This window comes from Gavia stellata, chromosome 22 (assembly GCF_030936135.1).
Source record: "Gavia stellata isolate bGavSte3 chromosome 22, bGavSte3.hap2, whole genome shotgun sequence".
Classification (NCBI taxonomy): Eukaryota; Metazoa; Chordata; class Aves; order Gaviiformes; family Gaviidae; genus Gavia; species Gavia stellata.
The window spans coordinates 8,803,168-8,831,041 of record NC_082615.1 but is presented as its reverse complement, the minus strand read 5'-3'; the positions used below and the strand labels follow the sequence as shown (position 1 = coordinate 8,831,041).

The 27,874-nt window shown below is 40.2% G+C and overlaps 1 protein-coding gene across 1 annotated transcript; it reads right to left on the bottom strand.

Moving 5' to 3' along the window:
- Positions 1 to 1,700: 1,700 nt before the first annotated feature.
- Positions 1,701 to 24,488, bottom strand: TOM1L1 (target of myb1 like 1 membrane trafficking protein). Its single transcript, XM_059828262.1, is given in 16 exon segments — positions 1,701 to 1,764; positions 2,124 to 2,196; positions 2,490 to 2,577; positions 3,434 to 3,494; positions 4,017 to 4,113; positions 5,003 to 5,120; positions 6,564 to 6,624; positions 9,054 to 9,187; positions 12,549 to 12,665; positions 13,355 to 13,462; positions 15,040 to 15,159; positions 15,587 to 15,736; positions 16,049 to 16,086; positions 21,740 to 21,822; positions 24,142 to 24,226; positions 24,431 to 24,488. Coding segments are annotated over 16 exon segments (1,455 nt in total).
- Positions 24,489 to 27,874: the final 3,386 nt, after the last annotated feature.

Sequence of the window (27,874 nt, the reverse complement as noted above, 5' to 3'; positions counted from 1 at the left end):
AAGTTTACACAGATGCTGAGCACATTCCAACCATAAAACAAGCTCTCTAACCTCAGTAATTAGGCAGTTCTCTTCAGAGCTTTCATCTATCTGTGACCATTTTGCTTCTCTAAATATGGAAAAGTTCAGTTAGCAATCATCCATTATGGATTACCATATTGAAATAGCCTATTTTAATTTGTTACACTTCAGCGTGCTAGGGTTTTAACAATACAGCTAAGCTGGGGGGGGGGGGGGGGAATCGGTGCACCTCAAATCCTGTTTTAAGCAGTTTTCTCAGGCTGCTGTCCAGACCATTGCAAATAATACAAGAAAAATAATAACAAAGCAGCTTACCTTTTCACCTCTGCTTACGAAAACCCCCAAACTTCTTCCAGGTTGCATTTTTGATAGAAGTAAAGTGTTCTAATGGTCCTACAGCAAACTGCAAAATTGCTAACTGTGCAATGAAATGCCATGGATTCACACTCAAGTACTTCCAATACTGTCTACATTCCGTATTTCATGGAACACGCATGTCATCTGGTAAAAACTCAGAAGTGATGGGGGTTAACTTCTCAGTAAGCATTTGCTTTTATTTGGAATTTTATGCTACAAAAATTGAATAACAGACTGAGAACTTCTTATCATTTAAAGTTAACATAATGAACGTTTAAAATGCAGTATTTCACAAAAAAAAAGCTTATCAGCTATGAACATGAACTAAGTTCTCAAATTTTATATCAATTATAAATTCAGAGAACTATACCTGTTAAAGTGCACATTTTACATTCAGCATTCAAACAGATAAGGCACTTTACTTATTAAAAGATAAAACTTATTAACAGGGTTAAACAACTTGATTAAAATAAATGGGTAACTATTGCTCATCTGCATTGTAGATGATTATTTTTTTCCTTCACCAGAACAGCAATCTCTGCAGGGCAGGAACATTGAAAGAAATGATTGATCCCCCTCCAGTATTTACTGAGTAAATAAAAGCAACAACAACACAGGAACAAACAGTGTTTTTTCTGTTCTGTTAAGCATGGATAACAGCACCTCATGTTCCAGCTCTGGTTCTTACCCAGACAAAAATCCAACTATACTGCAGGCTTTTAGGAAGAGAAAATCTGTATTCGGAATATGAATGTAGGAAAGTTACACTGCATGTCTTCAAACATCTATCAAGAGGCCTGCTTTTAGAGAAGTCCTACGTATCAAAACCCCGTTACAAATTTCTAAGGAGATGAACACAGACAGCAATGAGGCCAAAATAGAAACTGGATTCTGCAGTTTCTGTAAACATTGTTTTGTTTGGTGCATAAAAGGGTAAAGCAATACAAAAGAACAGTTAACTTGGAGGAAAAGCTTTCTTCTATAGTTGCGAGAGTCCTTTTTGTTTACTTGTGTCAGGTGTCAAGCGTTAACTTCATATGCAGGTGAATTTGGAAATCATATTTTAAAGGCCCCCAAAATACTTCAAAAATAATCGTGCAAGTCACCTTGAAGAATACACAGTTGAACATCTAGGATGAATTATCAAGGTATAGATCCAGGTAACTCTTCAACCTCCACACAGCTTAGTATTCCAATACTTATTGTATGTTCTGTCAAAATACAAAACCTGCTCTGTTATTCACTTGTATGTTATTGGAAGCACTGTACAGGACCAACATCAGAGAATAACGTGTGTTCAGTAAAAGACTTCATCTCCACCTTCAGCATTCTGTATTCTTTTTAACTTCGGTCTTCAGGACGACATCAATTTCTTCATAAATGGCTCTGAAAGAAGAGGAACAGAGTGACTCCTACATCAGTTGTTTCATTTTGACAAAAGGCACCGATGAAATCCTGCCCAGGCATGAACTGCCAAGAGTTTATAGTGTTTGCCTAACAGAGTAGCATCAGTTGCAGAATGCCCAGGTTTCCACAGAAACAAAGAGCCAGTCCTGGGGTGCATCTGATTACACATTTAATGAGATACCTCTGGACATCGTCACTTTTGATGAAATAAGTTTGGGAACAGGACTGCAAAACGCAAGTGTGGTCTGTTTTCTCACTCAGAAGAAAAAGCCATCTCTGAAGCTTTTTTGCCTTTGGCACCTAAGAAAACTGTATATTATCTATTTTAAGTTACTTACTCAGTGGGAGCCAAGGGATCAAATTCCATTATCTCGTAGTAATGAGGTGACTGTGACTTGTTCTTTGATGCAGCTGAAGAATAAAGACAGGCAGATAAATCCAGATTTAAATGTAAATAAAAAGCATGCTTACTGCATGTTACTGTTTTGTGTCTTCCTGGCAATAGCAGATCATCTCCCATGTATTTAGCTGCTTTAAATGCTAAAATGGACAGACGTGTCTAAGAGAAGCCATGAGCAATATGAGATTTTGTCAATGTTTGTTGCTGCTCCTAGTCTTTAACAGCCACTATGTAAAGCCCTTAAGTTCTAACAAAAAAAAAAATGTATCTCCATGAAAGTTAGGTGGTCTGCAGTATTTATTACCTGCTGGTGACAGTCCATTTAATGATGTAGTATGTCCAGTCTGCACATTTACTGGATTCAGAGGCACTGGGCTTAAAAGAGTCGCCAACTAAGGACATCAAGCAAAACACTGCATAAACAGATTGTTCTATGAGAACTGGTTTGACTTAACTTACATAAGTGCTAACTTATCTTTAGACCTTCAGACTATAACAGGGAAATTCTAAGGTCAACAGTTTATCAGTCTAATTCATCTCCATTCTCCACAAAAAGTTCAAAACATTTTAGTGTTACCTATAGCACATTTGTATAATTTATTCCTGTGTAATTTGTTACATTACACAGACTCAAAGACCGCAGTATTCACAATACGGGTATCTGCCTTTACTTGCAGTTTAAAACAGGGAATATGCACGTGTGTTTGGGGGTTGCTTCTCATTTTCTCTATTTCATAATGCCTACCTCAGAATAGCATTCAATACCTCAAAGCTCCTTCATACTTTCTCCATTCCTTCTGTCACAAGTGTTTTGTCTACAGCATATGCCATTTGTCCTACACTGTACTTTAAGTGTTTGGTTTTTTTGGTGGGTTGGGTGAGTTTTGTGGTTTTTTTTTTTTAATATCTTATTTGAGATAGGAAATACACCAGAGTAACATAATGGCAGCAGGAGGAGATCTCAGCTTGCTTCACAGATTAAACACAAATAATACAGCAACTGCTTTCTGCAAACTCCCCTGAGATTGTGCTGGACCCAAGAAAATATACTTTCATATTAGCATCTGTGGTATCAAAAGAGGAAAGTTGGCCTGGTCACCAAATACAAAGCGTTCCCTGATGTATGGAGAAGGGCCACAGAATAGGTCTTGGTATTGCATTTGGACAGTAGTCAGGGTAAATCCAAACAGTTCTCATTTTGACAGTTGCCAGCAAAGAATGATTATTCTGAACATGAGTGTTACTCACATTGCTATATGAATGTCCAGCTGGGTTGCTTACACTATTGTTTTGTGCTTCAGTTGCAAATCTAGGAGAGAGTAATACATTGAAAGTAACTGAGAAACTATTAAAACCGTATATTCTGATTGTTACGTTATTTTTTTGCTTGTCTGTCTTTACCTTATGTCACAACTGAGAGCAGCACGAGCAGTTCGACCAGTGTCCCATTCATATAAAAGGTAGGGAACTACAAGGATGCCTCTCCTATCTAAAACTCTTCTTACTGACCTGTACAATTCATCTGTTCCTCCCTTTCACTGCAGCATTGGCAACACTCAAGCAGAAAGTCATACATATCTCAAGTATGTTTTGACTGTTGAGATAAATTTATGTCTATGACTAAACAGTGCTGCAGGAGTAGTGTATTTTTAAGCATGTTAAGCAATATCTAGCACACAGGTAGTTTTCACTTGTTTTACTGGATTAATGTGTAAAAGTAGTAAATCTGTGTTCTCAGAGCTTTCTATATACTCATTAGATGAATTACAGAGTACTAATACCTCTGAAGATCTGTTATCTGTTACCATTTTTTGATAAAAAGATTACTCACGGGAATTGCAGAGCTTCTGTAGTAGTTGCTAAATCTAGCTTTGGATAAATTGATGGATGATGCCTGTTTTTATCTTCAGGATGTGCAGATATGCAATCTGAAATTCAGAGCGATAATTAATGATCATTTAAACATTATTAAGCAAATGTTAGTTACTTGTACTATGAACATTGAAAGGCTAAAGTTTTGTTTGGAAGGCATATAAAGAATCTGAAACAAATTCCTGTTTATCACATGAAAGGCAAGATTTTAATAACTCTGAGGAGGTTTTCGATGCAATATATTTATTTCCTTAAAATGTCAGAACAAGATCAGCAGTGCTATACATAGTAGCATACATACACTTAAAACTCCTTCCACTATTTCTAAAAGATTAAAAGGGAATAATAGGCATTTATGCCTGGGGGGGCATTCACACATTTAACTTCAGTATATGAACACCCCTAGAGTGGATAAAGGAGGGGCTTCTGCACGCAGTAATTCAGGGTACCAAAGTTAGGAGCTTTACTCACTCCTCTGACTATGAAAGAAGTCTAAAGTTTAAGAAAGGTACTCATCTCCTTCAAGTGAACTGTTTCTAACACCAAGTGCCTCCTGAAAAAACTTAGGAAATCAAGAGGGTATGACAAAAGCATATCTGTGTTTCTTTTTTCCAAGCCTACAGAACAGGCAACTACCACAATGCTGTACAGGCTTCATTGTAATAGAAAACAGAGCATGCTCTACTGTTCAAATTTAAGTAATGGAGGAAAAAGATTATTGCTTCCACTGTAAACAAGTTACAGGGAACCTTATACTATCTTACACTTTTTTTTTTCCTATGTACACACATCAGTTCTCCTTGTAAGGAGATTTAAGGAACATACTTAAAGTTAAGCAGTATCTTTGTTTTTTTTCTTACAAGGACTTCTTGATTCCTCCACTAAGCTTTTGTTGGTTTGCTTTAGGAAACTACACCATGAGGGAAATGTGCATTCATCACTTACTAAGGCCTGAAGGAGACACTGCAGAGTCAGTCTGCACCACTGTTGACACAGGAGATGGAGAATCTACAGAGAGGTCAAGTAGATCACTTGAGGGAGCAGATGGCTGTTTCCTGTACAGCTTAACATTTGAAAAGCAATAAAGTTGTTTAGGCTTTTTTGGTGGTTTTTTTTTTTTTTTTTTTGTTTTGTAAAAAGGAACTTGTATAGTTTTAAACAAATTGTTATTTTCACATAATATAAACTTCTAAAATCATAATATTAAAAATGGGCAAGTACAAGAGAAGACCAGGATTTTTTTTTTTTTTTTTGGTGTGAAAGATAGCTAATGAAACAAAAAATGCTTTCCAGAAGAGATCAGTTTCAGCAAGGCTGTTATTTCAAAAAATTAAGGAAAACAGTTCCAAAGTAGGAAATAGAATGGACTCAATTCTAAAAAGCAATCATGAGCTTGTTTAGACACAGGTTTGATATCGATCTTCTGATTGATCTGTACAATTATTTTCATGCTACTTATTTGTGTTATTGAGACTTGATATATACTTAGGAGATTGATTTTTTTCAGTTGTGTTCTGGATAGGAAAAGTTCAGAATCACAACAATGTTTCCTAGGATAAAGAAAAGGGTTCCCTTTGTTTCTCTTGTGAATGTGTTAGAATTAAAAACGTAGCCAAAGATTTTAATAAAACCACATGCTTGAATCATATGGGTTTGGTCACATCAGATTAAAAAAAAAACAAACAACCAAGCATAAAAAAGATGATGCATTTTAAACTTGGAGACTCCTGAATAGTATAAAAATGCACAGACTGCACCATTTGGACTATTAACTAATCCAACAGTGCACCCATCAAGCAAAATCATCCACCTACATAGCCAGAATGTAGTAATAGTGGCTTTTCAAGGAAAACAAGATTGTCTTCCACCTTTTTTTAATAATTGTCAGTGTATTTCAGCATTCACAAGCAGTCATTTTCATATTGAGTCCTAGATGACTACACAATTATGTCTTAGCAGAAGCTGAAACATGTGCAAAACTACTTTGGGCAATATAATTAACAACCATAATTATCAATCGATAAAGGATATTCATTTAAGATTTGCTACAAGCCATTATTCACAATTCAGAAAGAGCTTTGATTCAGAAAAAAAACATCAGTAATAGTGAATTCTGATAGCGTAATACTATTTCAGTCTATAAATGCTTAACAGAGAACAAATGAAAAGAAAACATTATGGTTCCTCATTTTGTATATGGCTGATAATAGCACTTAGCTGTAGAGGTAATAAACCAGCATTTGGACAGATCTCTCTCTCTCTCATTTTTCCTGACCAAGCTTCCATCTTAGATTTGACATTATTTGCCTCTTTAGTTACATGAATTTGCATGCAATTTTGCAAGCGAGACTTTAGACATCAGTAAGAGTAGTAACAGCCTGCTGTCTCCTGTACCTTCCAACCAGAGAATAAAATTCCGCGTATATCAAAAGTGTATTTTTCACAACGAACAGAAAAAGGGACATTTACAGTCCTGCAGTTCACAAGTTCATCTATAATTACTCACCTCTGTGCGTTCACGTTGTATTCTCTGATTCTCCAAAAAACGAACTCTATTTCGAGAGAACCTGTTGCAGAGTTAAATGTTCATTCTGACATTTCTGTGATGTCATTCATTAAGACTATGAAACCAGTTATAATCAAAGTTTGATTGCCAAAAGACTCCAGAGGCACCAAACAAGCACTACAGGTACTTTTCTCTGGGGCACTTGTCTCTGCACTAGCAATTTGACTCACTCTTCTCCAGGGCTGTGGTCCTCTGATCACCTATACTAACACCAGTTAGTTTGTTCTTGGGCTCACATTTAGAGACAGCCACCTGTTTCTTCCAAAACAAAACCAAGGCACAGCTGACAATAAAGCTTGCCTCTGTTCATGCCAGACAGGTAACTATCAACACACACTGTGCCAAATCTGTCTCCTTCTGACCAGAATACTCTTCCAACAGAGTCCCAGGAAGCCTTCTGTCCTCAGAGGTCCGCACATTCCCTCATGCCATCTCAGGACAAACCACATGCCTATTCTGGAACACAGCCCTCTCATTAAAAATTATTTCAAATGCCTGAACTAAAATACAAAAGGAAACAAAAAAAAAATCCACCTGCATAAATATTTATGTACTGGGAGTCATAACAGTGCCACACTGGATCCAGAGGAGACCCAGGCAAGTGATATTCAACATCTGTAAGGTCAATCCGTTTCAGAAGTAAGAGCCCTAAGCAGTGTGGATGCGAGACTGTCTATACAACTGCATTTGCTATTCAGGGTTACCATACTGGCGAGGCCCACAAAGATAGTAGATATGCAGGGAGGAACAGAAGGAAAAAAAAAACCTTTCCAACTGCAGAACATAAAATATTTTATCTGAAATACAGGAAGAACCTAGAAATTGCTAGAGCCACTAGAGGGAGTCATCGTTACGTACATGAGGCCAGTTTATTGCACAATGGTGATTGCTCCTGATTTACTTGGACTCTACATTAATAATCAGAAACAGAGAATGCAGCATGACTTGTCTTCAAACAATACTCATAGTATGAAACAGATGCAGCTAGTTAAAATCAGTTTGTCCTTTACACATCTCATTGTTAAGAGGGAGTTCCAAAGAACAAATCTTCTGCAGCAAACATTAACTAAATACATTTTAATACTTATCAACTCTGAAGTGCAATGCATCTGCACCCAGGAAGACTCGTTACATATAAACCGTAACATTACAGTACTAAAACGCAGTAGTTTCCTGTCCAGCTTCACAATGGCCAATTAATTGCTCCTTCAATCACCAGGTGAGTCTTTCATAAGGAATTTTTTGAATTATACCCAAAAGCTGCTATTCATAGTTCAAGAGATCCTTGGCCTTGCCAGTATTCATCAGTTGTAACAAAAATGCAAGCCCACATCCGACTTCAGTGGATTTACAGAAGCTGAACAGAATTTTTGCTTTACTAAAATGAAAAACTTCCTAAAGCAAGAAGTGAGTACACAGTTCTTTCAAGGCAGTTACTGTAAAATATGCTAACACTGCTACAGACATAAGATCTAAGGATAAATGAAAACTAAATGTTATCAAGATTAGGCCCAAAGTTTGTGCCAGGACACTTCGAAGAATTAGTGATATTTTCAGTGCAGCATGCAGAAGAGGTTTAAAAAGAAAAGATGACTAAACTCTCTAAATCTGCTAAGTTTAATCATGAACCATTGCACTTGACGCATAATGATTTCTAGAACATTTCTTAGCCATGGAGGAGATAAACTACTTAACATGGAAGGCTAGTCCCTGTTAAATCATAATACTTTCCACGAGTATACTCACTGTGGTATTTTGGGGGATAATATTGGAATTTTGAGTTTAAAATTAATTTCAATTTTGCTAGCACCTAGTCATGCTACCAATGACATAACAAATAAACAGGATGTCAATGCAAGCACTGTGGTGCTTCCATGTGTGTTCTGCTGCAAGACAAGTAGAACAGCATGTTTCAATCCAGTTGAGAAAAGCAAGCGACTCTCTTAAGCATGCAATGAGGCAGAATGGTACTCCATGGCCAATTTCTGCAGTAAAGCTGTCAAAGTTGTTTAGAAAGGAGAACAAGTATTCTTTCCTGGAAGTATATACACTTAACAGAGATAAGGACCATCACCAGTACCAAAGGGTTTGCAGCAGACTGATGACAAATTCACTGTGCAGTACTAAAAATGAGTGTCAAATTCCAAAGTGATTTTTGTTTATGTGCCTTCATCTCATTTCCTGTCTATGCTGTTAACTTGTTTTACCCCATTCTAATGGTTTTCTACCTACCTTTATGAACCATTTCTGAAGTGTCTAAGAGAAGGCAAATACATAATTTTCTCTTTTTGCAATATTTCTTTTCTAGATTTAAGGATAAAATCTGTCCCCTTGTGGAGGATCAACATCAGATGTAGGGACCACCTGTGTCCATTAAATGTGCTTATCCAGTTAGGATACTAGATGTGAGGAGAGAGGCCCTGTACTTACCTCTCATGTCCCAGGAGGACATTATTCAGATCTTCATTTACTTGTATTAACTCAACTATCACATCTTCATTCTCCACTGTCACCAACAATTCCATGATCCTCTCCTGCATCATCCGACAGGTCTTATACAGTTTCTGCCAGAGGCAGGGGAAGAAAAAAAACCAAAACACGTAACTGTGGTCTCCTAGTTTGTCAGTTCTGGAGAAGAATGGCAAGACACTTGAGCACTGCAGACTCATGGGTAACATTGCTTAATTTATACAAACCGCACGCATACCAAACATTGCAAATAGCATAATTTTCATGTCTTTGATCTCTGCAAGGCAGGTTGACAACTCCTATCATCACAGCCAGCACTTCTACACCTACCCAATCCCTACCTCTTGACCCACCTTTATTTCTAAAGATATATTTGTCTCTAAAGTCTAAATTACAAATTGCAAAATAACGAAGACCCCTCTGGGTGATCCAGAGCAAATTTGATTTGATCCTGTTTGAAGCTGATTAAACTCAGCAGGATACTTTGCATGGATGAAATAGATGCGATCCTGTTCAATGTCTGCTTGAAGAAAAGGAAAGAGTAGTCTAAAGGACAGAAATGCTCTGTAACACAAGTCTCTAGCCCTAACTATTGCTTTAAGTGGGGAAGTTTGGATGCACTTCATCTATGCACTTTTTGAGAAAGTAACACAAACCTAGCAGAATCAGCTGATTGGAGAATTGTGAGAGTTCACTGAGCAGAATTTTGCATTATCGCCAGCTGAAATGGAAGACAGTTTACTTATATTCCTCTCCACTGCAGATTTTGCATGTTCAAAGAAACAAATTCTTTAGCAACAGGAACTTCAACTCAGCCAACATTTTTCCACCCCACCACAGTGCATTTGCAAATGCTGGCTGGCTCTGCTTAAGGGAAAAAAAAGGAGGGGGAAAATTACTCTGTTTGCACACTGCTATCCAGAAATTGCTCTGATAACACACACAAAGATATATCCGGCTTAACGTCTGCAACTAAATTTAAAACCTTTCCAACTCCACACTTTACTACCTGATCCCCATTTAAAAAAATGTGTATTTATGACCTCATTATACAGGCAGACTAGCATCTTTGTAAATATCACTATTCAACAGAGAAGGAAATTGAGACACTCATTTCAAGCACGGATTTACTAGGCTTTGCTCCTACCCACAATGATGCATGCACTCATGTTTTGAAAACTGGAGTCTTACAATGACGGACTACCAGCTGGTATAACAATCATCAGTGATTCCAATGAATTTGTGCTAATTCTTACCAGCTGATGATCTGGACCCAAATTCCTGCATGTCCATCAAACATGACTATTCACTATCCAGTACAAAAGTTGGTTACTCTTCTTGGCTGATGCTGAGCTTTAGCTATTCTTTAACTACTATTACTGGTCAGCACAATATTTCAAGCGAGATCTGCTATCTTAAGCCTTGTCCAAAACAGGGTGGAGAAAGGGAAGAGCCTAGCCACTAATGAAGCTACAGAACTGAGAATGTATTGCACTGATAAAGTTCACCCTGTTACAGTTTTTACTGAGAGACTCCAGATAATCAGAAGGACTGAAATTAATGTCTCCAACCCACTCAAAGCCTAAACAAGCAGCTCTTTTAATAAAGGACTTTGTTCTCTGACAACAAAAGCCTAATCCAAGCAATCCAGGTGGAGCCACAAAGAAAAGAGAACATTAAACATTGTTAAAGGAACAAGCTAGCCATGCTTGATGCTTTATACCACTCAGCGCACAGGGGAAAAGAACAGAAAGAACAACAATGAAATTAACATTGAAGGAATGAGTTTTTAGTCACTCTCCCACAAATGGGACCTCCACACCCTTTCCTCAAACTTTTGCCAACAATTTTATTACTGGGAGTGTCAGTAAGAATCCACTGGTTTACTGTGGGCAACCTAATCTATGCACCCACATGCAGAAGGGCCGTAGTAGGAGACAGGAAGTGAAAGACATACTTTTCCTGTTTCACAACCAAGGACACTTACCTTGTCCTAGACTGGACAGGGGTGGCCAAGTATATTAAACCAGCATATTCTCCTACCTGGGGTGTCTTTCACCAGTTGGTTAAATCATCAAGGTCAGTTTGCACCTTGGCAACCTCCCTGGTGGCAGTACCACTACAGAAGTAAGATATTGTGCGTAGATCAGCCATAGGTCGGCTGGTGGTGTCCACTGCTGGAACAACCTATACTCAATCCTTTAGCGCAGGCAAAGCAAGCCCTCTGCAATCTACTGCAACAGCTGTTTGCCTTGCCTGTGTTTGAAGTCTACTCTGCTCAGACCCTTGCTTCACAGGCCCTTCCTCCTTGCACCTAGAGCTCCACAGATCTCTGCAAAAGAGGCAGTGTTGGAGATGCAAGGAACTTCCAGGGGAGCAAAAACCACTAAGAGCTTGCGTCTGTCTCCTATCTGGTTCCCCCGGACCAGCAGCACTGCCTGTCATTAAAGATGACAGCAACTGCTGCTGTCTCTTCATATCTCACCTCCAATTGTGAACCATTCCATAAATGGACACAACTGAACAGCACAACCTTGAAGGCAAACCAACAGCACCCAGTAAGAGCTCCCTGCAAGGGAAGAATTCTCCACTGGGCAACAGAAGCACACCAAAGGCTTGCAAAAATTACATCAGTTCTCCAACACTTTTAATGCTGACAAATTACCAAAAATGTTTCCGCATCATAGAAGTTCGGAAGTAAGTTTAGAAACAGAAGGCTGTGATAAAAGCTTTTTAAATTCTTGAAGGCAATATGAAACAGAAAAATGTCCATTGACATAGGTCACTATTGAAATGCTAAAGTAACCTGCATTTTTAATTTCTAAAATAGAAAATACAGCACGAGCAAGTAGAAGAAGTGACATCACAGAAGGAAGAATGTCTGCACGTTCACTGTCAAATCTAAACTGGACTATTGCAATACACTTCCTTCAGGCTACACTTTAAGAGCACGTGGATTCATCTATAGCACAGCAAGCTCCCAGCCTTTGAGGTCACGCACATAAAACCAATGCTTCATATTCTTCAGTGGCCTTCAGTCTGCCTTTAAGGTACTGGTAATAATAAAGAGAGCACTGAAAACTCTAGGACGGATATGAGAGACTGTGTCATCATCTGTTTTCCCCACAAGGCAACTGCATTCAACTGGAATGTTCTCAGGGCTGTTTGACAGAACATGCTTAACAGAGAACGCTCCATTATCAAATTCCTTTGCCCTTGGAATTCCCTAGAGCTTAAATTTGCATTGCAAGCTCTATTGCCCTTTCCTGACTATCTAGATGTCAGGGGAAGGTGAAGGCAACAGGAGAAAGCTGAGCAAAACCAGAGATAAAAACCTGTTGTTGGATTCCATCTGGCAATCTGAATCCAGATGTTACAAGAAAGGATACAAAATATTTTAAAATCAACTTTTGACCAAACAAAACTGATAGCCCCTACCAATGAATTACCCCATACCTGTAAAAGATTCATATCATCCAGATTTTCAGAGCCAGGAACATTTTCTTTTAAGATTGATGACATGACCCTCACGTTCATTTTTGCCATATCCAGTTCACTGTACAGTTTCCCAATCTGTTGGATTCAACAGGACAGAATATTGTGTAGGTGAACAGAGTGAGCAGAATAATTCTTACCTCTAATATGTACTTTCTTCCCCATCAGGTATAATACGGGCCTAATTAGCATTATTTAACTCCGGTGACATGCCATGAAAATGAATGGAATTAGCTCAGCTTGTATATGTGCAATCAAACTAAGATCCAAGTCTGATAGTACTACTTGTTTTCCTTACAGTTAATTCCTCTTACTAATGTTACTGTTAACTCTTTTTAGTTACCTACAGGCCAAGCAGGAATGGAAGCAAACTGTCCTTTCCTTTCTGCTTTTATGAATAATCTCTTCACACAAGCCTTACGTTTCAAAAGTAAGTGTCGCTTTCTCACTTATCTTTGAAGTAACTTTTATCAATTTGCATAACAACATCGTAACAGATCATTAGATATTCTCATGCTTGAGTAAACGATTCCACTTTCTGGTTGGGGTACAGCCAGGCATTTATTGTGCTCACTTCTGCCTACTTTGCTTTGGCACACCACCATATAAAACATCTTCAGGAGAATGAACCTAAAACCACGAATATAGAACTACGCCACTTGAACTGATGGTCCCTTCCAGTGGTCTATGCACTCAGGTTGTTGAAATCACACATTACCAGTACATTTCAAATGGACCCGCCCCCCTCTAAACCTATAGTATTGCACCTGCTCAGGAGTCAGCAATAATGTTGGGCCTGTGGGAAGAGGCAATAAAGAACGTTTTGCAGGATTCACAGAAGATGGCGATGACTTTGTAGAAGGCTGAGATGAAGTCTGCAGAAAGACAAAAGAGCAGAGTTTGGGTTTAACAGAAGAATTGAAACAGATATCCAGATGAGAGTGCTGCAAAACATCTTTGTAGACTAGACAACTAGGCATTAGCTTTCTCATAACTGATGCTCCCAGGGAATTTGTTGAGCAAGGTCTATTTACAAGAATAAATCTGGTGGCTATTTTGTAACGAAGCGAGACTTGGAATTCAGATATCTTAAACGGGTTTGCAAGTAAATTCCATCACAGGATAAAGTGGGAATGGCTGAGAACAGGCTAGCTCCTCAAGCTCTTAAGCCGTCTAACAGCCAAGAGTCCTTCCCAAAGGGCCACTGCAGTTTTACAGTGAAGGATAGTTTAGAATGTGATCACACTTGGAAGCAGTGGAAGGGCTGGGGGTTAAGTCTGGGTCTCTGCAGAAGATGAACTACAAAGGCCTTCTGGATCGAAAAGCTGGAACACTTCATCTGCAGAAAGCTTTGCTTGCATTGCATTTGAACTGACTGCTGTAAAAAAACCAAATCCAAATCCAAAACCCAACCTGTACAAGATGACACAGTTGAATTCCTTCACTTGCTAGAGACTGAGCTGAAAAATTGCATTTAGGTCTGCTGTTGCCGAGATCAACAGAAGGTTTGCCACTGATTTTAACTGGCAGATACATGTGGTAGACAGAATCATCTCTACCATACTTGGTGAGAAAAAAAATTATTCTCTATTGAGAGCATTCGCCACACAGCTTGTTCAACCAACCTTTAAATACATAAGCTTTTGTACACTCCACAATCCAATTGTCAAATCAAACTCAGGATAAATCTGAATCATTCCTGCCTGCACTGATTATAGACATCTATTCTGTAATTGCAAGGTTCCACCCAGTGGTGGATGGCTTTCACACTTCCCAAAACTCTTGTGCAAACTCTTCTAATGGAAAATAAAATCTGGAAAGAACGGCTTTAAAACATGTACTGTATTTTCAGCTGATGTCCAATGCTCAAGCCATACTTAACGTCCTATATGCTACACAATGATACCTATGACATATGCTTAAATAACATTTATTGTGCACAGGCTGTGCAAACAGCTGGAGATATATATAGACAATAATCTTTTCTTATACATTTCTACCTCTCTTGGTTTAATTTTAAAGATAGATAATGCTCATAATTCTGAACAGTACATGTTTTTGTGAAAATCTTACTCATTTCAGTTGAGGGTTTCAGAAGCTGACAAGTTTGGAGCAATCAGCTCTCATTCATATTGAGGTAAACAGCATGCCCAAATCCTTTACACACTTTTAAGTCTCAAGAGAGAGATGCTTCCTTTTTGAGAACATATCCACTAATTTGTGGTTTGAAATAAAATAAACAAACTATTATATAGACCAGGTTTCTTTGTTATCTTAGCTGTTGTAAATGAAACTGATTCCTGCTCACATGCTTAAGTGGGTTGGTCATATTCTGCCCTGGAGCATTTATATTAAAAAAAACAAACAACAAAACCAAACACAGAGCTCATACAATTAACACATCCTGTTTCTGATTTACAATGGTTAATGAAGTATCCTTGTGCATCCCCACCTTAGGTCCCTCTCTGCTGGTGTCAGAAGATGGAAACTCCACTCCTTTCTTCAGCAATTCTAGATAAACTTCTTTTACTTCGCTCACATCCACCATTCCTTGGAAACCTCGGGCCCATGTCTAGTTTTGAAATAACAGAACAGTAACAGTCACAGAAATGGATAGTCAGTGGCTCAGACAAGCGCTTCTAAAACACGTGGTCCTAAAGGCAGGTCATCCCCTCTATCCACTCCAGCTAACTCCATTCAAAGCAGCAGGAACCACGAAAGCTCCAAAGTTACCTCTCATCCTGCTTGCTAAGTGCAACCACAGAGAGAGCACATACACAAGCTGGGAGGGGAATAGCAAAGGTGGAGGTTGACAGTTTTCCAGTTCTCTCCCTTCATCTTCCAGTCTGTGCTACTCCTGCACGAGCAGGAGCAGCAAGACTAAAGTCTGCTTTAGGAAGAGGTTCCCATGGGTATGTTGCAGTACAGAAATGGGCTGCATCATTAAATGTTTACTATATAGCAGAGACACAAACACTTACTGTTTACTCTACACTTACCATGATAAAGGTCAAGATTTTCTCCTGCATGTCAATCGGCAGATTGTATCTCGGATTCAGTAGTTTCACCAGCTTGTCTTTACAGAAATCTTTCTTCACAACTAAAGACTGGAATCTTGGGCCACAGTTCTCTATACACATGTCAAGCAGCTGCACACACAAAAAGCTTCTGTTACACAGATAGTAGAAAAAAACCAAACCAACTTGACTGGGTTTGTTTCCTTTTGTTAATTTGTTCCAAGGTGTTATGGGGAAGAGTACAAATGGATATGAACAGATTATTGCCAGCTATCTCACTAGAATATCTGATGAGTTTACTACAGGGAAACAGTGGCTCACTGTGTGCACTGTTATACCTACGCAATGCAAAATAAGATGCCTTAGCCAGAGTTACACTATTTTTAACAGAGAAGTATGGTCACACTTCTTTCCATGTCATAGTAGTTACTAAACATATAGTACCTTAACAGTATGAAATCTGTCCATAGCTTAGAAAATTACTTGTACAGATTCAGTAATAGAATTAATTCACTGCCTAGCACATAAGTACCCTGCTCTGACAGATTCTGAAGAGCTCCACAAGAGAAGAAAGGAAGATTACTAAATGCTTCTCTTCCAATCTGCCCTGTAAGTGAGCGACTAATGAAAAAATAGAAAAGAACAAATTCAACAACTCGGAGTACAATTTCTCCACGTGTTTTAAAGGTCACATTGATTTGAAACAGAATAGCTGAATTGTTCCAACTGTCAGATTCATCTTCATGAAAGAAGTCTACTTCCAAAATTCTGCTTGGAATGCTCAGAGCAGGATCCCTGCAAGCAACACGTCTGCCCTATCAAATATAGCAGTATGCGATAATGACATAATACTTCTTCCTTGTACATGTGGAGGTGGCTGATTACAATTCCCATTTTACAGAAGAGGTATCAAATCTGTCACCACGTCCCAGTCACCTGAAATCAGGCCAATACTAGTCTTGATAGGAAACTGGGGTCAGTCAGATTAGATGCAGAATCAGGAACAGAAGTCATCTGGCCTGGCTCAAATCTGGAGATCGACCACAGGACTACGACGCCGCATGTAGAGAAAAATAGTCACTCGTCAACCATATCTTTACTTTCCCTCCCAATTTAAGAGGGAAGATGGAAAAGTGAAAGCAAAGGGTAGAAATTAACGAAAGCTTGCAAAATTTCATGGTTTTTGAGACAAAACTTCCCCTGAATCATGCAACAGACAGGATATATTCTCAAAAGGATACACAGATTTTAAAGGACGCTATTGTAATCTTGATAAAAGTAGGTTAAATATACTTTCCTATACAGAGCAGACTATATTTGACTAAAATGATTTCATTTTAGTAACTCATTTTCTAGCCTCAGGACTTGGGGATTTTTCTCTCAGTGTGATTGGGAACTTATGGGAGAAGAGGTTTAAAACCAGAAGAAAATATATTGCTGAAATGAAAACAGGGTAGAACAAAGAGACACCGGCAGACTGCCGTGCAAAAAACTAACTGAGAGATAATTACAAAAAAATCTTGGCACGAATCATTATTTTTCATTTGAAACAGTACATGAAACATATGCTAATAAGCCAAGTCATTTGCCTGTGCAGTACTTCAAAGATAGTCTGTGTAAAACATTTTCAACCCAGCGCAGGGGAAATTTGGTATGCTACTCCCTATTATTAATTCCCTACTTAAGGGACTGAGTATTTACCCTCTGCATGAAAGTACTGAACTAATGGGCTAGATCCTCCACTCAATTATGCCAGTACAACCCACTCACTTACAGTGAAACTAAGCTGGTGTAAGAAAAAGAAGAATTTGACTCAATTATTTTTAACTGGACCATTCACGAACAAGCCGCTTTCATGCTAGTAGCACCTTTCATTAGAACTTCAATATAGTAATTTATCATTGCAAATAGGGCTTCACCTTCCCAAGCAGTTCCATTGGAATGAATGGATCCAAGGTGGCCAAGTCAACTGCTGCTCCACATAGCACAATGGAATCTCAACAGAAACACATTTTAATAACAGAACAGGCAAATTAGCTTCAACCAAACCACTAAACTTCCTCTAAGTGACAGGCAGGACCTGAGAACTGTTGGAATTGACAGAGCTGCTATGTTCCAGGCTAGCTGATACCAGACATCCAGCTGAGAAGAGATCTGCACTGAGCAAAATGGAGGGCGAATTGCACAATCAAAGCCCTCTGGTTCACATGACAACAACACAAAACTCAAATGATAAAAGGCATCTGAACAGAGGTGAAGACAAACTGTAAGACAGAAACAAAAAGGGGAGAAGTTGGTGGGGATAACAGAAAGTCTACTACATTCCTTAACAATTAAGGCCTCACTCAGAATTCAGTAGGACTATCTGCTCATCTAAAGCAGCCAGGCACGGTCCATAAAGCTGTAATGAATGGATGTAGTTTGTGATGGATACTTCTCAGACCTAAGGTAAATGCAAGAAAACACAGATGAACAATTTGCTTCTTCGTGTTTCTGACTCAAAGAGAACAACTCATTAATCTACCTCCAGGATTACACTCTACTGAACATATACCAATGTCTACCCAGTAGCGTTTTTGAACAGCAAGACACTCTTTCCGAGGGCCAGCATTTAAAAGAAACCTGTACGAGCAGCTTTTTCAGCTGCCATTCATCAATTACAGTGTAGAGGCTATATAGACTTTACCAAGATTCTGTATTTCGAAAATACTAATTTTTCAGAAGTCTTGAATTTTTCAAATTTTTTATACATATATAAAAACCATTGAGATATGGATTTCTTTTGCTCCCACTCAATGCCCTTTTCTTTTCCTCTTTGCCTATATATACACCATAAAATGTAAAACAATTGACTAGGACTTTTTTGACTGAGGAGCTGGAGGGTTCCCTCATGTTTTTGTTTTTTAGATCCTCTGCTTTGTGAAATGTTAATTTAACAAAGGAAAATCTGAACGCCACATTTGCCATGCTAAATTTTTTTTACATCTGAAAACTTACAGAATATTAAAAGGAAAAACAGAAAAAAGCCTAAGGCAAAAAACCAAACTCCAAAATTTAAATCTAACCAATTACTTCCTTTAAAATATTTTCCAACCATGCAATGCAGAAATGAAACATTAATTCCAGCTTAAATTTCTGCCCGCTGCTTTGTATGTAAGAGAGTGTGTGTGTGGACACAGGTACAGAGAAGGACACATTCAGTAAACTACTTCCCCATGTGCTGTTCAGTTCCCTAGACCTTACAGGGATCAGAACTGGGGCACTGCAGTAAATGCTTTACAAAACCAAGGGAGATCTACAGAGACAACTGAACAGGTGTCTCAGCGTTCGCTACAGAAACAGAGTTTACGTATCCAAAGTCTATTAGCAATAAGAAGTCAAATAACACATACACACTTTGTTGGATTCCTGCCTAGAACTTCTAATCCTCTTCACTCTGATTGCAAAATCACCACTGCCAAGCCTGATCTCTCAGTTTTATCAAAGACTGTGCATGAAGCAACTTCATGGCCTGACATGCACATGCCTCAATCCACGTGACTTCACAAGCACCAGGTAACTCCAGTAGATCAGAGTACATGAAGTCAAGCCACAGCCAACACATTATACAGCTGGCACTCATCCTTCTTCCTCCAAGTAAATAAATGAGCATCTATGAGCCTGAAGGAGGAAGACACTGTTGAGATTTAACACATCTTGATGACAGAATCAGGGCTAACATGTGCAGTCGTGCTACTTCAGATGAAGACACTCACATTTCACTGTGTGTATTCTCTGGGAATAAGCTCCTTAAGCACTTTCATTAGAAAGATTAAACTCCAGAATTTCAAGGTTGAATAAATAAAAGTGGATCAAAGCACATTTCAAAAGAAAAGTGATTTGTAGATCTGTTGCCTTCTTAGTTGTATCTAATGTAGGTAGGAGAGAATTTGATGTAGAGTCTCAAAAGCTGGAGAACCGCATCTTACTGTAGGAAACACAGGCATTAAGTTACAGTTCATCAAAAAAGAGCCCTTATTTTTGTAGAAATCTGGAAGGAAACAATTTTTAAGAGATAAGAGTTGCACAGGGAGGGGGAGCTTGTGTTTTAGGAATTGAAAGTTATTTCTGTTTTTCCGTTTGCAATGATACGCTCTTCCAATCTAAGCATTTCAAAATGGGAAATAGGAATAATTTCTTTAAGGCAATCAAGAACCCAAAACAGAAGATACAGCACACAGAAAGACTAATTTGGAAACAAAGGAGTTAAAGTAATACATGGTCAGCAATAAGGTCAAAGGAAAGGTTTTACACCTGTTAAACTGATGGCAGTACTGGTAGAAAATCAGAAAAAGGAAAGGAGCCAGAAGCAGAGGGAGAGGCAAAGGATGGAAGATCTTACATAAGAACAAAAGCAAGAAGAGAGAGCATTGGAGGAAAGGCTGGCACTTATTTAAAAAAAAAAAAAAAAAGATTAAGGAAGTCAGGGAGAAGAAACCTGCAGTCAGAAAACAGAAACAGGGCCAAAAGGATATGACTACCTGGCAGGCACAGTTACATGTGAGTGGATGAGAACAGACATGGAGAAGGGGCCTCGAACGGCAAAGAGACTGTGAGTATGTGTTGAACTGCAAGCACAACTGAAACCTGGTACACACTCCATCTGCGCCCAAACACCATGAGCTTCCAGGTCAACGTGATAAAGCTCTTCCTTGGATACGCATGAAACAAGATCCTTCTCCCACTTTTACGTTCTTAAGAGCTAAACTATAATGTCACCTTGCATATATGTGGAGAGTAAATATCTAAAGAAAGGCTCCTAAATCTAAGCACTGGGTTATCATAACACCAGTTGACTGTGTCAAGATATTCAGAAAAGGACCTAGGTGCACAAAGACTGTAGGAAAGAAAGCAGATCTGATACAGGGATTGCAATTACAGCGGAAACCCAGTGTTTCTGTTATGCAAACACATAGAACACACAAAAAGGTGACTCATGAGACAGTGGAGGAGGAAGCCAGGAAAGATGTGCGGAAATGGAATGAGCTGAAGGTATACATCGGTATGTTAAATACATTTATCTGCATCTCTAACTTGTCAGGAGACACTTGGGTAATTGCTAAGTGACCTACAATTCAACACTATCAATCACCTATCTTCCTTAATCACTTCTCGGCACATATCGATATAAGTAATGATTTTGCACAACAAATACCAAACCCATGAGTAATAGTACTCAGAGTGTAATGCAGACAGGCCTCTACAACCTTGAAAAAGAAAATGGTGAAGAAAATACTTCTAGACAAATAATGAAAGACACAAATCCCCAACAACTTAAAATACGAATGGCTTGATTCTTCCCACAGCTGCACTATTGTTAGTCAGGAGGAATTCAAGTGGGGTACTCTGGACTTATGACAGTGTTAGGAACTTCCTGCTACTGCCTACTTTATCAGTGTAGTGGAAAACAGAGAACTATGTTAACATACTCCAGTAAATCTTAAATTGACCGATACCACAACACTTCCCCAAACTCCGAGATAGTTCAGAAACACTGCCAGATTCTGGAGGCCAGGTTATCTCAAATGAGGATATTCCTAGCCACTCCAACCTTTAGTCATAACATCTGAATCTTATGTGGCTTACCCTGTGTCTTGCTCCCTTGCTTAACGCACCATTGTTATCCCTTCGTTCAAGTTTCTCATTTATACGCGACAACACTTACCTTTACAAAACAGGTATCGCACATTCCACCATGCTGCATACCATGCTTAGTTTAACTAAGAGCAGTGCCACAAGGTGAGTAACAGAATGGTTGAATGTAGCTTTTATGTAATATCCCAACCTCTGTATCTTTCACAAACAGGTGGGGCACTCACAGAGGGACGGTCACTGGAGTAAATCAGAACTCTACTACTTTTACATAGTACAGGTTTAAAAAAAACCAAAAGCACAACAATAAATTTAAGAATATGCGTCATCCAAGACTCTATGGAAGCCAATAGACCATCTGATCTGCACTGTGCTAGTGCTGTACACACAAACAACAAAGACAGAAAACATCCCGGAGAGTCGTGTCAGTGATAATTTGCGTGCCATCTTATCGTTTAAAATGTTTTCCTTCTTAGTGTCTAATTAATATAAATATAGCTGTACTTACAGACAGGGTAAGCCTGATCTCCTTATGGTTACAGTTTTTTGAAAGCTTTTTCTTTAGCGCTTTAACTGCATCTTTAGGCCTGTGACAAGAAGTTAAATAGAAAAAGTTACTAGTGAAGTTAAACTGTTTTTCTGGTTTGTAACTTCATCCAAGAGCCAAAAATACTGGCCTGAGATACAGGACCAAATTCATCCCTGTATTTACACCAACACAAAAATAGAGCAATTGCCCCATTGATTTCAGCAAAATCACTTCAGCATTGAGCTACAGTAACAAAGCAGTGAATCAGGTTTGTTACTGCCGACTGTGCATTACTCCAGAGACTTGTGCAGAGAAATAGTTATTCTCCTCTGCAGAGTCTCCTTCAAAATCATATTATTTCACTGTTGTACAATAGATCTACTTATCTAGCTTTTATTGCTACGAAAGGGAATAACAATTGCCAGCTATATCAAGAGTTGACTGGTACCTATTTTTCATGTATGATGCAATTAAAAAATATTCTCTTGGGAGTGCTGTCAGGAGTAGGGGTGTCTTGGCTAACTTCCAATCTTATAATTGCAGGAGACTTTTAACTCATCTGAGTAATTACCACGTACGGATGGACAACCCATTCCACCCCGGAGATAGTGGCATTTCTAGCCTAGTCATTTTGATTTCTATATATACACCCCCTATCTTTTAACTATCTATGTAGGAGGAAAAGGGTGGAAGATGGTATCTAGCTCATCACATGTGGGAAACAGTTTTGCCTGGTTAATATGGGCTATCCGTAGTGTACAATTATTAGGGCCAGCTCAATGCTCATGATCAACAAAAACAAGATGTCCTAAAGTCTCTTTAGGATCTCTCTAGAATCTAAGATGGAGCAATAGGCATAAATAGAATGTTTCAATAAGAAAAAAAGAAATCTTTGTGGAAAACATTTCAAAGTCAATGAAATTAAATGGGTATTTACCATTACTGCATTTTTCAGTTTGGAATGTTGTTGTATTTCATCAGAAAAAAAGAAAAGACTTCTCTTTTTTTTTAGTCCTATGACAACAGAGTTGCCATACCCTGCCACACCAGTAAAGCATCAAGTCAAATCATAAGTGATGGATGGGAGCACAAGACAGGAGAGGAAAACTTTCCCTTGCAGAAAGCCATACTACTATTCCACTCCTGCTTCTTGTTCTCTCTAACGCATCTGGTAATGCTCTGGTCAGGAGCTGGATATTGCATTAAAATAACTATTTCCCTAATTAGATACAGCAGTTCTGCTGTTCCTAGTATCCTGTTACAGACCGTGACTAGTAATAGTTGCCTAGGAGGAAGTTATAAGGAGTTCCTCTGTAAGCATAAGCTGTGCACAAGAGGAAGTAGTTTATTAAAGAAAGCTCTGTTGCATAGAAGCTCCACAGAAAAACGAACGCCGATGGTCAAAGCATGCTGTTGCTTATGGCAATGACCAGAAGGGAGTTATTACTGACCTTCCAAGCTTGAAGAGCCACAGGTGAGAGTGTGGGATCCGAAAAAACGAAAGGAAGGAAAAGCTGATATAAAAATAGATACTTGTGCAGAAAGTAAGGTATACCTCATTCTCCTGGATAAAGTTCTCCAGTCAGTGTTAAAATATGCCACTGCTAGCAGTGAGTTCTTGCAATGCAACGCTGAAGCAGATCTTACATGGGAAAAAATTTCCTTCTCCCCCTTTTACAGGTGGGAACAAGGAAGCACAAAGCGACAAGTGGCTGAGCAAACCAGAACATGGCCATTCGGTGCAAGAGGCCACCTCTGCCTGGGAGCCCCAGGTACACGCATCGATACGATGGATCCCACTGAACAGAAACCCAGCCGGTGTTTCACTCTTCTGCTATGATGTAGGTTGGCTGAGAAATTACATAGCGGGACACTCTGATTAAGTTAAAAGCACAGGGTTTTAGACAGTGTAGTAGGCAATCAAATGCTCAAGGTCTTTTTCCAGGCTGGGTTTTGCAGAGCACGGGGGCACCCGCTTAGCCTGACAAGCGGTGCAGGTTATACAAAATACGTTGGACTCAGGTGAGAAACCTACATTATCACCTTCCTCTAGCGCCTGTCTATGGGGAAGGGCCTGCAAGTCTAATCCCTGCAAGTCCTGATGGCTGAGCACAGGCAACGAGACAGGCAAAACTCTTCCCTAGGAACCACAGCTACCTGCTCCCTCCTGCTATTTCGTTTTGGGTAACTTCACATATGCGTCGTACCCCACCTGCTCGATTTTGCCCTGCCCTCGAGCAGCGCTGGTGCTACCCCTGAGACGAAAATCGGCTGTTCTCACCCCCCAGAGGAGAAGGGGGCAGGTCACGGCACTACGGTCCCTCTGACACCGGGACGCCCGCCCCTCCGCGGGCCCGCAGCCCCCTGCCCCGCTCACCCCTCCTCCGTGGCGTTGATCACGTCGCAGATGTGCATGAACTGTCCCCACTCCTCCGTCTGCAGCGCTCCAAACGTCGCCCGGTCTGAAAGGCCAAGGGGATCCGCCGTAGAGCCGGCCGGGGACCCCGAGCGCCGCCAAGCCCCGCCGGGCCGGGCGGGAAGAGCGGGGCGGCACGGTCCCGCCGCGCCCCTCACGGCCCGGGCGGCGGGGCGGGAAACGGCGCTCCCCGAGTCCCCTGAGGCGGGCTGCGGGGCAGGGCGGGGCGCGGCGCCCCCTCGTTACTCACCGACCAGGCTGCCCACAGCAGTGCCGAAAGGGTCCTTCGGAGCCTTCCCGAAAGCCATGGTCGCTGCCGGCGGGGTCGCGCAGGCTCTGAGGGGCGGCAGCCCCGTCCCGTCCCGTCCCGCCGGATCCGGCCGCTCCCCTCCCGCCCCGCTGGTCGCTCCCTTCCTGGGACTGGGGCGGAGCCGCCTCCAGGTGCCGTCGCGGCTCCTCGTTGCTGATCACGTGCGGGCCGGGCCGGGCGGGCAGCGCCGCCCCCGCGGGGCAGGGGCTCCCCGCCGTACCTGCGGGGCCGCAGCGCTTCTGTCCCCGCGGAGCGAGTGCTACCGCCGTGAGGGGAGCAGCGCCGCTGGGCCGCGGTCGGGCCTGAAGCGCGGCCCTGACGGGGGGCTGCCCGCCCGTGGGCTCCGGCAGCCCGGACCCTCACGGCTGTACCTCACGGACGGGTGAGCTCCGCACCCCCGGCGCCTCTGTCCCGGACCCGAAGCACCCCACTGATTTCCACGCGGGATCACGTAGCCACGTCCTCCTTTTCCTGCTCCTTGGGCAGTGTTTAACGTGTGACGGGACCCCCGCCCCGCTCACGGCAAACTCCGCGTTCCCTCCGCCATCTCCTAAAGGCGACGTACTAGCTGGAACCACGAGAAACTTGGCATTTCCTGAGGCAAAGCTCAGAAAACACCTGGGTCGAACCTACCCAGGGGCTCCAACCTGCCTGTGGGCACCTGGGACGTGGAAACCTATGTTAGCTTTAGTGGAGAGGGAAAAAAAAATACTTGCCTTGCAGCACCCACTGCCACCGATCTGTTCAGTGGCACAGAAGACCGATGGTAGTTTTGTCTTTTCAGGTATTCTGAAGAACTTTTTATAGCAGCACTGACTTTAAAGGATCAGCTTTACAATATAGGTGTTCAGACCTTCACTTCAGGTACGAGATGATGGAAAATCAGGCTTTTCAAATGCATCAAAATAGAATGTACACTTTTAAACCGATACCTGATGCAATTTGCTTGTTAAATTGATTACACACAATTTATTTTAAAAGAAGACTGCAAATGCAGTGAGAGTGACAACTGCTACACCATACTGCACACTATGTGCAGACAGACTTCAAAGTTCAGCATCCACTGCTATAAAATCACCAGGGCTGACCACTGCCCCTGCAAGGTTCATACGTGTTTTCTCAAACCCATATGTTCTTTCCCGTTTCACAGATTTAACAGGAACAGATGCACAGATCTCAGAAGCAGGAAAAAAAACCAGTGCATGTAAGTTACATTCATAAAGTCATCCTTCATATTATATAGGAACCACTAACATGTTCCTCTCGCCACATACACGTTTCCACATGTGAGACTCGCTTGCTACAATTACCATCAATGACTTCCATTGTGTCACTTCATCACGAGTCTGACTGTATCTCTGTCCTGTATAATACTTGGGAATGAATGTGGCATGAATGAAAATTAAAACCTCAGCCATAATTTTTGTTGACTGAGAGTTGTAATTATTTCAGTATCAAACAAATACAGAATCATATTAACTAGCATTTGAGTACAGCTTAATCAGTCATACAGTCAGAACATGATATAACCAAATAAATTATTTGCCTGACATTAGAATTTCATGAATTAACAAAGCTCTATTTGCACTAATTATGAGAGTTCTCCCTAGGATAAACTCATTTTCTTTTGCATTTTGTGTAACTCTATGGCCCCATCTACTGGATGGCTTTCCCAGAAAGGCTGGAGAAGAACATACTTTTTTGCGTACCTGCGAGTATCTCTACAAAAAAGCAAGTTATTACAAGAACTTTTGGGCAAGTTGATGATGTACAATGAATGTAGGAGCTGAGTCTTTTTCTTACTCTTTCTATAGTAAATGGGTGGAGTTCATCATACAGCTTGCTGAGGTTCCATTTGAGACCGTTTCTAATGAATGCATCTCAATTTTCCACACATCTTTTAGTCTTGTCATTTGGTTATAAGGCAGACATCATCTGTCAAAACAGAAGTTTGTTTGTTTATTCTTAGTTGCAGAATTTTGAAAGACATCCTCTAAACTTAGGTGTTTATTTCATTTGCTCTTTAACACCGAAACTGAAATAGGGGCCTGTTTAAATTAGCCCTTGTTAAACCTGCAATGTGAGTCAGATCTTGTTTCAGAGAGCATGTTTTATTGAGCTACTCAGGGGAAAAAAGTCTGGTGAAGCCTTTTTTCATTGGAATTTACTGATTAAAGTTACTCATTGAAATCAGCTACTGGTCTAGATCTATGAACTCCTAGTGGGCTTCAGGTTCTGCTTAAAACAAGCCTGCCTAACTCTTCAGCCTTCTCTGGACTGGAATCCTTGGTATTTGTGAGTCGGTGATGAAAGAGTCCCAGGAGAGTCCTACCACACTCCTTGCAATTCCACTATTACTGCAGATATAGTATTATACTTAATTATTACTATTAAGGGACATTTTCTGTCTTTTGCAAGCACATGTATGTAATAAAAAGAAAGAAGAAAGAAGCTAAATAATTTCTCTTTGCAAAATGTTCTGAAACAAGAGTGTTTAGTGGCATAATTTATGTCTGCCTCTTGAGCTAACATGTATTATACCAACATAAGCAGGCTTGTCAATGTAATTGTCTTTGTTCTAGGGATTTTGTTGAAGCTGCCATGTCAATTACAAATACAAAATCACATCCCTAATTGCTATACCTATGCAGAGATTTTTTCGATCTAGTTTTGCTGGTTTTAAAGTTCAGAGTTACATATCATTAATACAGTTTTTTAAAAATCACAGCTTTACCTTATTTAGTCTTTGGTCCTATTTTCAAGGAATCACATACACATACAACACATTGAGTGAAATACTTAAATAGCTGTCATATTCATAAACTGATTTATTATATTGAATTGTACCGGCTGTTATTTTTTTATATGAAAGTTATAAACCACGGTGATGATTTTTGGCTTAGTTTAAAAATGAGAGAGATTCTTAAAAGATCATTATTCAGCAGAGATCAGGTCAAGAGTTGAAAAGTATTGCCTCCTCCATCTCCCAAGAGCTGTATTTACTCTCACAGTCTTCACCAGAAGTCTGTTTTAGTGTGATTCTTCCTTGTTATCCAGTACAACAAAGATACAATCAGCGGGATTCTCACTGTGGCTCATTAGACCAGATGCTGGTTATGGCCTGTGCTGGTAGCTCAACTTGAACAAACAGCTAGAGGGCTAAATCAAATCCCTTCTGCATCATCTCCATTAGCTCATTGCCTTCAGATAACAGCAAACCTAATCAGGAGCTATTTGGGCAAATTAAATTAATGTTTGGGACTCAGGCTCACTACGAATAAAGAGCTGTCCCCAAATATCTATTTAAGTAATTACTATTTTATTTTAAAAAAATAATCCAAACCCCATCATGTTAGCAGCATATTTAATTTGCCTGTGTGGAAG